This window comes from Tenrec ecaudatus, chromosome 1, assembly GCF_050624435.1.
Source record: "Tenrec ecaudatus isolate mTenEca1 chromosome 1, mTenEca1.hap1, whole genome shotgun sequence".
NCBI lineage: Eukaryota > Metazoa > Chordata > Mammalia > Afrosoricida > Tenrecidae > Tenrec > Tenrec ecaudatus.
Window position 1 is genome coordinate 213,440,545 of NC_134530.1, and position 17,077 is coordinate 213,457,621.

Sequence of the window (17,077 nt, forward strand, 5' to 3'; positions counted from 1 at the left end):
CAGCAGCTAAAACAAGACTAAGGGCCATCAAATGATCAGATGTAAGTTTAGGATAAAAGTGAAAAAAAATGAAAGAAATGTACAAGAGTAAAAATATGACCTTGAGGTATGAATTTTGAGAATATCTGAAGAAAACAATTGATGATTTGAACACTAATGACAGAAAATCTGATGACCTATGGGAGGATATTAAAACCATCATTCATGAAGAAAGCAAACGATCAAAGCGGGTGTCTGAAGAACCTCTGAAACCTACACTCAATCCTAGTGTAAACAAAGGAAAGGATGTAGTCAAAGAATTGAATAGATAATGCCAATGAGCAGCGAGAGAGGGAAAAGCCAAGTATTATAACAAAATGTGCTAGGACCTAAAATGAGAAAACCAAAGGGGAAGAGCACGCTCAGCATCTCAGACACTGAAAGAACTCAAGGAAAAATTCAAGCCTCAAGTTGCAATTCTGAAAATTTCCACAGACAAAATATTGACTGCTGGAGGGTACATCAAGAGAGGATGGAACGAATATGCAGAGTCACTCTACCAAAAAGAACTAGCCAAAACTCCACCATTTCAGCGGGTAGCATATGGACCAGAATCAATTGTGCTGAAGGAGTAAGTTCAAAGTGCACTGAATGCTTTATCTAAAAATGAGGCTGAAGGCACCGATGGAACCGATGGAGACTCCTTGAAATGTTTCAGAGAGCTCAAGAAGCTCAGGAGCACCAGCTTGTCTATGAAGGGAATTGGAAGACAGCTACTTGGCCAACTGACTGAAAGACATACTATTTTTTGCCAGTTCCTAAAAAAAAGGAGACACAACACAATGTTCAAACTGGATACCACTAACATCTCATAAATGAAAGTTTCTTCAGATCATCCAACACTGGTTACAACAGTTCAATGACAGGGAACTGTCAGAATTTCAGGCAGGATTGAGAAGAGGAAATGAAACAAGGGATGCCATTGCTGATTGCAGATGGATCTTGGCTCAAGGCAAAGACTACCAGAAAGATGTTTACTTATGTTTCATGGACTATTGAAAGACATTAAACTCTGGACCATAATCAGCTGTGGATACCTTTGAGAAGAATGGGAATTCCAGAACACTTCATTGTGCTCATGAGCAACATGAAGTGGAACAAGAGACAGTTATGTGACCACAACATAGGACATCTGCGTGGTTTAACATATGGAAAGGTGTGCATCAAGGTTGTATCCTCTCACCAGACTTGTACAATTTATATGCTAAACAAATTGTCTGAGATACAATATCATATGATATAGAGTGTGGTATTAGGACTGAAGAAAGCATATTAAGCACCTGTGGTATGCAGATGACAACAAGCTTGCTTTGCTGAAAGTAAGGCAGAGTTTAAACACTTGCTGATGAAGGTCAAGGATTGCGGTCCTCAGTATGAGTTAAATTCAATGAAAGAAAGATGAAAATCCTCACAACTCCAACTGTAGGTAACATCATGATAAATGGAGAAAATGTTGAAATTGTCAAGGGTTTTGTCTTGCTTTTGTCCACAACCAATGCTCATGGAAGCAGAAGTCCAGAAGTTGAAAGACATATCACACTAGGTAATCTTCTGGTTGGGACCACATTATAATTTTGGAGGGCAAGGATGTTGTTTGGTGGACTGAGGTGTTCTTGATCCAAGTCAGAGTATTGTCCATTGCATCGTGTGCATGTGAAGTTGGACACTGAATAAGGAAGACAGAAGCATAGAGGCATTTGAATGGTGGTGCTGGAGAAGAACATTGAAACTGCCAAGAGCTGCTAAAAGCACAAACTGATCTGTCTCAGAAGAAATAATACCCATGTGCTCCTTAGAGAAAACATGGCAAGATTTCTTCTTACATGATTTGGACATATCAGGAGAGACCAGAGTCTGGAGAAGGACATCATGTTTGGTAAAATGGAAGGGTGGAAAAAGAGAGGAAAGCCCTAAACCAGATGGATTCACACAGTGGCTGCAGCAACGGGCTGAAATATAGGAACAATTGTGAGAATGGCACCGGACTGTGCAGTGTTTTGCCTAGTTGTGCATAACGTTGCTATGGTTCACAACCAACTCAGTGACACGTACCAACACCAACAATTCAATGGTTTAAATATATTAAAATGCATACTGTTTTTACTTAATGTATAGACTCACACAATACTTATTAAGATAAAGCAAACCCACTGCATGTGAGTGAATTCTGTAAGGGTTTCCAGACTCTAATTACTCTTTTCTGCACAGTGGTTTGTGGTTTCCAACTTCCAGACTCAGGCATAGATTAGGAACACATCCATGCCTGCCCCACAGTAACACCAAAGGGCCTTAGCCTATATATCATAGAGTGTACAACTCTTAAAAGCACAGTGTGCAGGACACACACACACACACACACACACACACTCACAACCACCACTGCCCGAATGCTCCTTAGAGGCAAGGACGACAAGAGTTGGTCTCAGGCACTTTGGACATGTTGTCAGCAGTGACGAGCTCCTGGGGAAGAATATCATTGTTGGTAAAGTTGAGGGGCAGCAAATAAGGGCAGACCTTTCATGGGATGAATCGACACAATGGCAGCATAGACGGGTTCAAACATGGGAACTATTGTGACGCTGGTGCAGGACTAGGTGGTGTTTTTCTGGTGAACCTCAGGCTGCCCTGTGTTGGAAGGGACTCGATGGCACCTAACAGCAGCATGATATGGTTTCTGCAACAGCGACTTCAATGCTGTTTGATAGCATCGAGTAGTTATGTAAAGCAGTACGGGTGACTGTGTATCATCAGAACCTTATTTTCAATGTAGATTTTAGCACTCCCACTTGTGAAGACATTGTAATTCTAGATCATATGAAAAATCAGACATTCAAAAACACTTTATGTCCGAGATGTTCAATGCATAACCATGTAGGTTGGAGATCGACAGTTGTCAGGGGATCTGTTGTTGAAGAAGGTCCTTCGGAGGCAACGGTTCCCCTCAACTTACCCCCAGTAGGGGTTTACTCAAACAAACGAGATCTTATTAGAATCAATAGAGTACACATGAGCCTGTTGTGAATGTTTTGTAGTCTCCAGAACCTGAGCTGCACCTGCAACTTCATATAAAAGGATTTCTGCAAAAAAATACCTTAATCAATATGGATATTAACAATGATAAAATGTAGATGATTCTAATCTTGTTCTCTCAGCTGCTCACAAGCTATCAATGCAATATTAGCATTATTGACTTTGCTTCTCTTCTGAATACAAACATTCCCTTATTTTTCACTTAACATGAGCAAAGATGGAACCACCAGCGGTGGATTCCACAATTATGGCGATCCACTGATCCCAGTCTGTGCAGTGGTTTCCACTTTGTGCCTGTTCAAAGATGCGAGGAAGAACTGGATAAAATCAAACATATGTCAATGTATTATCCACCCCGCAAGGAAGACGGGAGACGTGAATTTCAGGTTAGACTGATGAGAAGAAGAAATAATCTTTCAGTATTTCCATCAGTATTTCTTAGGGTTGTTACTGTAATGTGGTTTACATTGACAATTGATCCTTCCTGGGAAATCAGAAAGAAGTGTGAAGCTCAGTTCCTGTGTTATATCTGCCCTAGTCTCACCATTCTTCACCAGTCTATCCACAGATGATCTGCTTTCATCCCCATGCATATTAGCGATTTTCATACATTCCTTTAGTCATGCAAATGAGCCTTCAGTCTTTTATCACCACCCCTCAACCAGGATCACCTCAAAGGACTCTGCTGCATTGTGAGGAATACAGAATGTACATTCAGTGCGCTGTACCGGATGGTGCTTATCCTATGGCTGCATTGCATTAGAAGTAAAATGTGAACCCTGACCAGGAGATTCAAATTCCAATTATTCTCTGTTAAAAACTTGAGTTACGTACTATGAAATTCACGATAAATCATATACATTCTAGGAAACAACAATGATCATCTTCATGTAAGTGTGTGGAAGGAGCTAATTCAGTCTACGTGCCTGCAGTGGACTGCCTCCAATCCCTTTGACTGGAGGTGCAAAGATATTCTCAGAGTTGGATAGAACCACTTCATTTTATGCTGCTAGATTGTTTAGTAGTGATTTAAAACATTCCCTAGTGTAGTAAGCAGTCTCTTCACAAATCAAATAACCTAATCATGTTTTGTGTTTTTTGATTTTGTAGCTCGGTTAAAAAAATTAAAATAAAACAAAAAAATTTCTTAGAGTTTCTCTTGTGTGGAGATGCTCCTAGTCTCTATGACCAATGTTATGACTAAGAGTTTTACTGCTGGGCTGTGTTTTACTGGGTGATTTTCCACTTGATAGTACTTCTGAGTCCCTATGTTGTGGGTTCAAATAAGCAATGGCCACTATATTTTCTTGGAAATGAAGAGGACTCTTTATTCGGCTAGCTGCCCTGCAGCAAGCTAAAGCACTCTCCTGATTTGCAGCACTGAAAACAGTTATGAGCAAGCTTTCAAAGGCAAATTCCACCTCCTAGTTGGCTCAGCTGTCAAGGTCCTTTCACTTAAGCAGGCAAGTATGACAGAAGCGGGAACAACAAAATTAGTAGATTAATAATATCATCAAAATTACAGAATAGCAAGACTATAGTGCCTAGATTCGGGGCACGCAGTAATACATTCAGGAAACAACACCTACCTTGGCTTTCTGAGAAGGGAAAGGGGAGAGGACAGGTCATCCCGTTTTCAACCAAACGAAGTCTCTGGGTCTCCTCTGCCTCACCTTGTTGCCCAGCTATTGCCTAAACTTTGAATGATTTATCCAGCCGAGGGCAACTAAGAAGAACCCGGGGTTCATAATCATTATTCGCTGGGCTGTGAGCCCATAAGTCTGCAGGGAAACCACCAGCTGCTCTGCAGGCAAACAACAGGGCTTTCTACACCTGTAAGCAGGTATGGTCTAGGAAATGTAAAGGGGACGTCCTCCCTTGGTCCTACTGGGTCACTGTGAGTCAGCAATGGCACAAAACAGCGAATAAGTGTGTTTTGAGAGGCACCTTGGAAGGAAGTGGGGTATCTGGTGGAACCCAGTTCTTCTATTCTTGACCACATGTCGTTCCTTGAGTTGAAATTGTTTTAAAACATTTTATTAGGGCCTCATACAACTCTTATCTCAATCCATAATATACATACATCAATTGTATAAAGCACATCTGTACATTCTTTTCCCTAATCATTTTCTTTTTTTTCTCCTCTTTTCTTTTTTTACATTTTATTAGGGGCTCATACAACTCTTATCACAATCCATACATATACATACATCAACTGTATAAAGCACATCTGCACATTCCCTGCCCCAATCATTCTTAAAGCATTTGCTCTCCACTTAAGCCCTTTGCATCAGGTCCTCTTTTTTTTTCTCTTCCCTCCCTGCTCCCCACTCCCTCATGTGCCCCCGGTAATCCATACATTGTTATTTTGTCATATCTTGCCCTATCCGGAGTCTCCCTTCCCCCCCTTCTCTGCCGTCTATCTCCCAGGGAGGAGGTCACATGTGGATCCTTGCAATCAGTTCTCCCTTTCCAACCCACTCACCCTCCACTCTCCCAGCATCGCCCCTCACACCCCTGGTCCTGAAGGTATCATCCACCCTGGATTCCCTGTGCCTCTAGCCTCCGTATGCACCAGTGTACAACCTCTGCCCTATTCAGTTATGCAAGGTAGAATTCGGATCATGGTAGTTGCGGGGAGGGAGCATCCAGGATCTGGGGGAAAGCTGTGTTCTTCATCGGTACTACCTTGCACCCTGACTGACCCGTCTCCTCTCCTAAACCCCTCTATGAGGGGATCTCCATTGGCCGACACTTGGGCCTTGGGTCTCCACTCTGCACTTCCCCCTTCATTCAATATGGTATATGTATACACACACATATATACATACACATACACATGTATATATATATACATACACATATAAATTTATTGTCAATGTCTGCATAGAAATGTTATAGAAATGGCTTAGAAATTCAGAGTTCTGCATAAGCAGTATGAAGTCAATATAAGGAAGAACTGCTTTTTAGCTAAGTGAAACCTTCACAAAAGGACCTTCTGAAGGTCCATGAGAAAACTCTCCTCTTTCAGCTCAAAGTCTTTCCTTCAGCTGGTTGCTTCTGGAAGCACGCTTTCTCTCCGTTCTTTTGCATCTACAGCTACTCTCCAAGATTCTTCAATATTTCTTAGTTGCTATAGCGGACTAGTAGTTGCTATAGCGGACTAGTAGTCAATGAAATTGTAAATATTCATGCACCTGATTCTAATATACTTATTTATAGTCAAAATATCATTATGATACCGAGGTATTTGTTAAATCACTTATAGGAAACTTTTAATATCTTGGTGCGCATTTCTGTCATGTCCAACACAACGTGAGGCATGAGAATAGTATTATGTGTAACAGCTTACTCATGACAAAAACTTATGCAGGGGGCCCTTTGTTATTCACACCTGCCTTCCCCCTAATGGATGGCCCATAGCTTCATATAGTGATGTTTCCATCTTATTTTGTATTAGTTTTCCATTCCTGTGTGGCTATTCTAACATATATGACATAGTATCCCTATCCCCACTGCCTAGTGCTGCTGAACACTTTTTTCTGACCGTATTTACCAGCCATGTGTCTTCATTGCTGAAAACTTGTCAAATATTTTATTCCGCTTTTTGAAAAATTATTATTGAAAAAGTGAGAGTTCATAATATATCCCCAATATGAGTGCTTTGTCAGATATGTTTGAGGTCTAATTGGGGACATACGATTGTGTTCGGATGTTTTTTTCCCTGTTGAAACCAGGCCTGCACTGGGTTGACTACTGAAGCTTCAATGTCTTGACATTATTCAAAATCCAATCTCGGTGCCTTGAGTCGGTTCCTACTCACAGCCATCCTAGGTAGTGCTAGCTTCCAACTTTACTTCTTCTTTCCAAAGCTATTGGAGGCTCTTTTATGATACATGGCACCTTTTAGCATCTATCATTATAAGTATATTTATATATTTAACTTCACTCCTCATTGCCAATTACATGAAAATTTACAGAGCAGATCACGGCCATACAATTAATCATTGAAACACATTCTGAATCAAATCATCCATTCAAAGTCCTTCCAATGTGCCATTGCGTATTCCATTTCCACCCCATGTTCCATAGCCCTTCTTCCTTAACTCTCTGAACTGTGTCCTTGTGTAAATGGTGCCCTTTTGATCCTAAACGGTTGATTATTCCTATGCAGAGATATGTTTAGTTCTAAATCTAAGGGGTCTATCTGACCAGTAAGTCTGATCTCCTTTACATGAATATCCATATTTTAAAAAATCATTTTATTAGGAGCTCATCTAACTCTTACCACAATCTATACATACATCAATTGTGTAAAACATATTTGAACATTCATTGTCCTCATTATTCTCAATATGGTTGCTCTCCACTTAAGCCCCTGGCATCAGTTCCTCACCTTTTCCCCTCCCCGCCCCACTCCCCTCTCTCTCATGAACTCTGGCTAATTTATAAATTATTATTTTGTCATATCTTGCACTGTCCAACATCTCCCTTCACCAACTTTTCTGTTGTCCACCCTACAGGGAGGAGGGTATATGTAGATCCTTGTAATCGGTTCCCCCTTTCCAGCCCACCCCCCCTCTATCCTCCCCGTATCATCACTCACACCACTTATCCTGAAGGGATCATCTGTCCTGGATTTCCTGTGTTTTCAATTCCCATCTACACCAGTGTACATCCTCTAGTCTAGCCAGATTTGTAAAGTAGAATTTGGATTATGATAGTGGGGGGGGGCAGAGAGGAAGCATTTAGGAACTAGAGGAAATTTGTATGTTTCATCGTTGCTACACTGTACCCTAACTAGCTTGTCTCTTCCCGACGACTCTTCTATAAAGGGATATCCAATGGCCTACAGGGGGCTTTGGGTGTCCACTCCACACTCTTCCTCATTCACAATGCTATGATTTTTGTTCTGATGATGCCTGATAGCTTCGACATCTTGTGATCTCACAGACTGGAGTGCTTCATCCATGTGGGCTTTGTTGCTTCTGATCTAGATGGCTGCTTGTTCACATTCAAGCCTTGAAGACCCTAGATACTATCTCTTTTGATAGCCAGGCACCATCAGATTTCTTCACCATATTTGCTTATGCACACATTGTCTTCAGTGATCATATCAGGGAGGTGAGCACACAATGATATGATTTTTTTTTGTTCTTTGGTGCCTGATAACTGATCCATTCAGCACCTCATGAGGATTCAAGCTGGTGTGCTTCTTCTATGTGGGCTTTGTTGCTTCTGAGCTAGGTGGCCACTTGTTTACCTTCAAGCCTTTAAGACCCCAGGCACTATATCTTTTGATAACCGGGCACCATCAGCTTTCTTCATCATATTTGCGTATGGGCCTCCACTCACGTACTCCCTTAATGTAAGGGTACTTTTTTCTATTAAATGGGCATCCCAAGATGCTTACCTTTCAAATATGATCGCTGATTATCCATATTTTAAATATCATATTTAATTTTATTAAAGGGGAAGAAGGGATGGAGGAAAGTAAGCCCTTTACCCACATTCTCTTAATGTTATTCAAATCACTTAAGTTTGTGCCCTGCCCGGCGGGCTGGGGTGGTGGACACGCAGAAAGTCCTAGTTTGAGTGAGAAGCCAAATAGGCTATGGAACAAGGTGTGCTCTTTTCATCACATATGAATCCTGGACCAAAGGCCCTTCCCAACTCTCCCTGCTGACAGGCTCAGAGATCAGAGGGCTGCTAGCATTAACTCTGCCTCTTCTCATGGTCACCCTGCTGTTGGGACCTGGCCACCAGCAGCCTGTTTCCTGCAAGGAACAAAACCAGGCACTTGGAAGGTGGGTTCATGCTGTGGAGCAGCTGGAGCACATGAAGAGTGCTGAGCAGCTCAGCACAGGCTCTGATACCTGCTCATCATTCTGTAGGTTTCCAGAGCGCTGCAGCACTGGGCTTTGCAGCACCGTGCAGTCCCAAAGATCTGGGATTCACTGCAGCCCCTCTAACAGTACAGACGCGCTGGCCAGCTGTACGTGCTGAACAGAAGTTGTGGGAATAAACAGTGGTGTGTTGTTTCCTATACGAAGGCAAACACTGGCTTCCCTTCTCCATGGAGGTGTCTGTTCTCTATTCCGTTGTCCTTATGGAGAAATATATTGGCATGTTTCTAATCATGAAACATTCTTGTGTCATTTGATAAAGCATTTAATCATAGCATATTACCTTTTAGAGGACTTTGGATTCAATCATTAACATTCGCCTGATCTACAGCATTTTTTAAAGAATTTGTAAGGTTCTAGTGTGGTTTGCATTATAGTGTAATGCAAAGTCTAAGAATGAGAAGTCAGATTTTTTCTTTTTTTTTAATCATTTTTTGGGGGTCATACATCTCATGACAATCTTTAAACATATCTATTGTGTCCAACATATTTGTACATTTGTTGCCATCATTATTCTCAAAACATTTGCTTTCTACTTCAGCCCTTGCTATCAGCTCCTTAAGAAGCACACCAGCCTATGTGGCTATAAGGGGTTCAAGGTATCAGGTATCATGTATCAAAGAACAAAAAATCATATCACTGTCAATGAGTGGGAACCTAAAGCCCATCTGTAGGCAACTGGACATCCCCTTATGGAAGGGTCACATGGAGGAGATGAGGCAATTAGGGTGCAGTGTAGCAATGAGGAAACATACAATTTTCCTCTAGTTCCTATATGCTCCCCCCGCCCCACTATCATAATCCCAAATCTACCTTAAAAATCCAGCTAAGCCACAGAATGTACACTGGTTGAGATGGGAACTGGAAACACAGGGAATCCAGGACAGATGAACTGCTCAGGACCAGTGCTGAGAGTTGTGATGCCAGTAGGGTGGATGGAAGGTGGGGTACAATGGGGAAATGATGAAAAGGTTGTACATATAACCTCCTCACTGTGAGACGTACAACAGAAAAGTGGATGAAGAGAGATATCAGACAGTGTAAGACATGACAAAATAATAATAATTTATAAATTATCAAGGGAGGGGAAAGTGAAAAGTCAGATATTTTATACACACTTCAATTCTGTGAACATGTCTATGTAGAACTATGATCTTTTCCTCGTTAAATATTGACTAGACTTCACCAGTGACTCTATTAATCCGTTCTTGGAATTTTCTTTTTGGGAATATTTTGATTTTTAAGTCTGAGTCAAATTTATCTATTAAAATTAAGCATCCCCATGTTATCTAGTCTACCTTGATTGAGTTTAGTTGGTTGGGGCTGCCAAGAAATTTAACAATTTCTTAAGTGTTTTAGTTTATTGGTTATTTATTTGTATATTTTATTGGCATTGCTCATAATTGCTGACATCCCCTTATTATGCTTTTTAATTTCCTTAATGTAGTCAAGCAATTGATCTCATTGTTGAAACTCATAATTAAATTTGTCTTTTATCCTAGTGTGTTAAAAAATACTGTGGATCAACTGGATTGTATCAATTGAATTCACAATCTTATAAAAACTTAATATCTTATGTCCAAACGGCTTATCAAAGGAAATAAGAACGCTCTATCTCTAGAAAGACGCCATCGTGATTTACCAATAACCCGAAACTTGTCTGGGAGATGTGCTGTTCTCCTCACCTAGTACTCAGTTTATTCATTTTCCCAATGATTTTCTCTTGGTCAGTTTTTGCTCTGATGTTTTTGCTTTTGGTTCATTTGAGTTTAATTTATTGTAGTTTTTCTAATGATTCTGAAGTCATTGATGTGGAAAACCTTTTCTTTTCTGATACAGGTGTTTAGTGTGACAAAGTCCTTCCCGAATATCACTAACTATGGACGTTTACTCATTACTATAAACTCTGGCACCAATATATGAACTACCAGCAGGGTCACCCCGTGTGGACAGGTTTTAGCAGTTCTTCCCGACTAAGACGGACGAGGATAATGACCTGGACACGCATTATCAAAAGTTAGCTGCAACCCATATGATCACAGCAAAACATTGTCTGAATCACTTGCTTTGGACACAAGTTCAAGAGGGATCGGTCATTCAGTACTGGAAGACATCACGGTGATAAGAGGTCCAGTGAGGTGAGGGAGAGTTTTGGGAGAAGACTGGTATGAAGCTACAAGCAAAGCCTTGACTCTGCTGATCATGAAAATGATGAAGGACTGGCAACATTTTGTTCTGCCAGAGTTGACGCTATGGCAACTATCAATCTGTGATCCAACGCCCATAATTCCTCCTAAGAAAGGATTTGAAATTGAGTTGTCTATGAATCTGGAAGCCTACAACATGCTAGCGCTATACCTACCATGGTGCCTTTTTCATGCTTGTTTTCAATCTCCCTTTTCTCAAAATTATTTAGTAAAGCTTTTTATTGTGATAGCTTATGAAGCAGCATCTTTTCTCACTCAAATATCTTGGGTAATTGGAATTATTTCAGAGTTTCATTTATAAATGACGTATTTTATTCTATTGTCTTATTATTTGACTTTGAATAAAAAATGTTTATTGGACATATGCTCATCACTTGGTTGTCCTTTGTTTCCTTTAGAAACATGTTCAAGATCAGACATAAACATTGAGAATGGATTTCTTTCTGAATCTGAGTTTACATATCCTGTCAATAAACGCGCACAATATTCGTGTAAGCCAGGATATGTGACAGCAGATGGTAAAGCATTGGGATTCATTACGTGCTTGGAAAGTGGATGGTCAATTCAACCGACATGCATTAGTAAGGAATTTACTAAGTTTATTTTTTATGATAGATTCCAAGTATTTCCTCACCTTAATGCTCTGATTTTAGGGAGTGGTAGGAAGAGGGTGTGGCTGACATAGTTCCACTTATAATGATGAACTAAAGAGATATACAGAAATTATAAATAATATAGAAATGATCAGCAATATCATATACATGATATGAAAATTATATGTTATATATTATAATATATTATATGGAAGTTCGAAACATAGGAATAATGTACATTTAGAAATCGTATACAATGTCAAAATTATATGTAACACATAGAAATTATATTAATAAGGTAACAACCCTATAGAAAATACACAGCATACATATAAAATATAAAAACCACGTATAATGTAAAAATTATATATAAGGCAGATTTATAGATAACATTTGTAAAATGTATTTAATATAAAATCATATATGTAATCGTGTATATATGTATCTTTATAATTAAGCATGTTAGACTCTTTTACAAGATTACTTTTAGGATAAAAGATCATTCCATCTTTGAAGCTCAAGTTTTTTTTTAAAATTTTTTTTCAAGTGTTTCCCAATTCCAAACAATCCTCAGATTTGGAAGCTAGTTAGTGAGTTTTATGTCTATTCAGGAGTAAATATGTCTCTTTTTTTTGAACCCGTAAACACAGGTTGGTTGGTTGGTTTCCATTAAATTGTTTCCTTGATGCCTGTGTTTAGGTGACTAGTGTTCTATAAAGGAGTCCTTTTTCCTAGCCATAGACATTATGTTTTTAAATATAAAGGGAACATTCATGGTACAGAATCCCAGAATAATGTGGCCTTTATAATGCAAGCAATTAATTTAAGTGGATGCCAACCTACGAAAGTCTGTATGGCCCTTTTGAAAAATCTTCATTATTTGTTGAGTAATGTAAGGGAGGAGCATTCTTACAGTATTAAGTTTCATCATGATCAAAATTGTGTCTACTGCAATGGCTAGATACTTATAAAGGTTCTCTACGATGGAGTTGAAACTCTGGGAGGAGATTTGGCTCAGTGTAAAACCGCTAACCCAAAGAGCTGTGACCCAACCCACCTCTCTAGGGGAGAAGCTGAGTCTGTCTGCTCCCTTAGAGATTTACAGAGCCTTTGAAGCCTGTGGAGTGTGGGGAGAGTGGGAAGGACTTAGTGACCACAGGTCAGAGTACTGGGCTCATTGAAGTGACATATATCCTCTCGCCCCTGCACAGTGACTGGCAGTGTTTCAGAAGTATATCTGCATGAGTGGGCAATTATTTTTAATTAAAATTTTTTGGGGAGTGGTTTTATTATGGATTTGGGGAAGGGAAAGACAAAAGTTAACCTCATAGCAACTTGTTTATCCTACATTGTGATTAATATATATTATAAGACTCCTTTATGAGAGTGAAAATATCATACGGCATCTTCATATTCCATTTATCAATTTACTCTAGCATGTATAACTCAAATGATCATAAGATTGATATTTTTAATTTAAAAAATGTTACTATGGTTTCGTAAAAAAGAATTAAACTCCATTGACGTTTGATTTTACCTGCATGGGACATTCTCACAAGAACAAATGGAATTGAGAAAAAGGTACTTATAATAATGTTATTTTCAAATGATTTAAGTGAAGCAGTGAATGCTGAAATCATAAACATGCACTTCTAATGTAATCATGATTTTAAGCAATCAATTATTTATTTTTCTCAGGGGACCATACAAGATACATAATTAGGTAGGATATGTTGTTTCTGAGAAAATATTTACTCAGTTGTTTTGCCCATTAAATAACGTGAAATGAAATCGTCAATTTTACCACGCAATAGAATCTTGTGATATGCCGGTATTTGAGAATGCCAGACCCAAACGTAATGGCACGTGGTTCAAACTTCATGACCAGCTAGACTATGAATGCAGCGATGGCTATGAAAACACAGCTGGAAGCACCACAGGCTCTATAGTATGTGGTGAGCATGGCTGGTCGCACACACCCAACTGCTATGGTGAGTTCTGTACCTGTTAGGTTTTTTTTGTCTCTCTTCATTATATTCAGATAATATAATCTATCTGTATGCGTTTCTATTGAGGGGGGAATTTTAAGGATCAAGGAACATTGTTCAGGAATGATCATTTAAATCAAAATGTCTCCTTCTGCTTTTATGTAAACTGGGAAGAAATAGTGTTTTAAGACCAAAAATAGTACTCTGTGTTTAAAAGAGTACATAATAAATGTTTTCTACAGGCAGCAGAAATTAGATCTTTCTCATTGAAATGTATTTTTAATAAATCCTACTTCCACATTGCAAATTATTTGAAGCTGACACTCATTATCAAATTCTGGTTAATCATAATCCCTTCAATGATTTATTTGAGTGCTTGCTTTTTGCTTTCTTCTTTAAAATGAATAGCTATACATTTTTCTAAGCCAAGGAAATAGTTTGGACAATGCTCTAACATAAAAATAAAATTAAAAATCTGAGCATGAGAGGAATCTGCTCCAGGTGTGTAGGATTTTATTAGCTAAATCGGGAGAGGAGTCAAAAGCAAGATGATCCATAACATTTCAGGACATAGAACATTGGACTATTTCATTACTGATGAAAAGACAGAGAAGGGCTTTAAAAAAGACAGTGATGCAAATAGACTTGCATTTGGAAGGGTTTGTTTTCTTTGTCTGTGTGTGGTAGTCGTGACAGGCAGCAAGGAGCCCCTTATACTGAGAGATGGTGGGACTCAAGTAAGATGAGGAATTAAGATATGCAGAGCTGAGAGTGGGATTTGGACATATCGGGCAGCGGAAAGGAAACACAGAGTGACTGTGTGTTGAATCAAGCGTCTCATACATTCTGTTTTGGTTTTCAGAGACACGTTGGTAAATGGCAGCCATTTATGCCTGCTTGTCAGTCTTCTTGCACATGCAGAAAGGCTGCAGGTCTTACTATTGGCCGCGATAAAATGGCTAAGAATGAGGTGCATGCAATTACCATGGGTGCTGCCCTCATGTGTCAATGAGTTGGGCACATGAGATACTGACACAGTGTTGGCAAAGTGAAAATCATTATTATTATTTAGAGCAAGCAAATAGCAAGCAATACGAACAGACTCTGAAGGGGAATTGTTGGCTTTCCTCCAATTACCAACGTCTATTCGTGCATTGCTGGGCAGGCCTATTGTGGTCAAAGTCAGGTACTGTGCACATGCTCCTGTTACCTCTGGCTGCACTTCTGCTTCTGCTGGGAGCCCGCATGTTTCCCAAGTCTTCTGCTGTGCCCTGGGCCTCCCTTGTCCTCAGGGAACCCTCTGCACAGGTTCTCCTGTGGGTCTGTCCTTGTCACTCTTGCTGCCTCTCCACTGGCTCCCTCCATGCTGCCGAGGGCCCACTTGGAGGAGGCTTAGGGCGCTCTAGCCAGGGGCACATGCAGGCCCCTGTCCTGCATGTAAAGAATTCTACTTCTTTCAACTCCATGCCTGGATGGAACCCTCCTCTTTCAGAAATAATCATAACTGATAGCACTCAGTTCTCTGTGCCTAGGCTGGCAAGGTCATGGCAGCGCTCACAGTTCTGCTGCTCAAAATGCTTCTGTTCTTTCTCTGCTGCTCGGTTTTGCTGTGTTGGCTACTCTTTATAAACCTTGGACATTTTCTTTCGGGTTACAACTTGTTTCTTGGTGTAGGGGGTGTTGTCTGCTCAGGAACTCCATGTCCAAAGAGCGTGCTCCACTTGAGACTCTTTTAGGTGGTACTGAGTTCCCTTGGACTGGTCTTTATATAATAAACTCATTCATTTCAAGGCATGGTCTTTCCAATGGACCATGAGCTGACCATGCCCACTTGGTAGAGCACAAGTCACTTAATGGAATAAGTGACTTCATTGGTAAAATTTTGTCCCAGTCCATCACTTTGTGTTATTTAGATGATCAGATTGAGAACAACTATTTTTTTAAACCAATGCAGTGTATTGCAGCCATTTATTAAAAAGGCATTGCCAGGACAGGCCAAGTTTGGGAGCAATGCCAAAACTTTTATCTTAGATACATTATGATTGAACTACCTATGACCATCAAGTGTTGGTCTATAAACCAGAAATTTGGTTATGTAAGAAGAAATCATAAATTAGTGTTACTAGGTTACAGGTCATACAGACACAGGTTTAGTTCAAATGGGTTATGTTTGGACACATCTCTGTGATCAGCGGATGGTTGCTAGCAAGCTCTCTCAGGCATACACTTCTCTGAAGGTCGTTAGGATCACTCCTTAACAAGTCTAATCAAACCAAAAGCTTTGGAGAGGACCTCTTGGCTTTCAATACAGAGATGTCTGCGCTGAAGGTAAAGACATGTGTTCTGGGGAGTTGGCAGTGTGCACTGAGTGATGTGTCCCAGGACATAGGACAATCATGAGGATTTACGGGGAGATGTTTGAGGCCATTACAGACTGCATTGCTGGGCATTCGGCTCCTTCACGACAATGCACCTGTACACTCTCAAGGGCAAGAAGGGCTGTCTTATGTGGATGGAGCAGGAAAAGCTGCCCACATCCACCTTCTAGTCCGGATTTTGCCCTGTGCGTATTCCTTCTGCTCTCCAAACTCAAAATATGTTTTACAACATTGTTAAAATGTATATTTAGCATTTAAAATTGATATATATATATATATATATATAACTATCATCTTGGATGTATTTTGAATTTGGGACAAAAACACTTATGTATTATACAGCTTAGGACCATTCAAAGTATTCTTAAAATCACTTTCCAGAAGATGTTATCATAAATTGTAGTGTAAATGTTAATTGATGAGTATTTTTTCTTAATTTGTAGATATGTATATATTTGGATTTTTAGTGTTCCTTGCCAGAAAATATACCTTAAACATCTCTTACTTGCATGCACATGATTTCCAGTCAGATCAAAAGGAGCTCCAGTCGTGCAGTGATTAAGAACTTGGGCATGAACTAGAGATAGCTCTTCAAACACCACCAGCTGTTTCGCAGTAGTAAGATAGTAAGAGGCAGGGGCGGATTAATGAAATCCAAGGGGGAAAATCTACTGTGTTTATGGAGTTGCTATCTGTCAGAATTGATTTGGCAGAAATGGTTTAATTAGGTTATACAAAATTACAAATTTATATTAAATGTTCAATTCAAAACTAACATTCCTTCCTTAATTTGAGAAAGTAATTCTATTGTTTAAGACTAAAAAAAACTTTAACTATTTTAAATGCTAGTTATAAAAGGAGATCTAACCGAGCAGTTTGCCTTTACATCTATATTTTCAGGACACATATATTTCTGTTCAATACCATACTATCTCA

At 39.6% G+C, this 17,077-nt stretch overlaps 1 protein-coding gene across 1 annotated transcript in view; it reads left to right on the top strand.

Moving 5' to 3' along the window:
- The window catches only part of LOC142439439 (complement factor H-like), a 50,128-nt gene that overhangs the window by 14,655 nt on the left and 18,396 nt on the right, over positions 1-17,077 (top strand). Inside the window, exons 6-7 of the mRNA XM_075541799.1 lie at positions 11,581-11,763; positions 13,590-13,766. Of these exons, the coding sequence (XP_075397914.1) occupies positions 11,581-11,763; positions 13,590-13,766 (360 nt within the window). The remainder of the gene's footprint in view (positions 1-11,580; positions 11,764-13,589; positions 13,767-17,077) is intronic.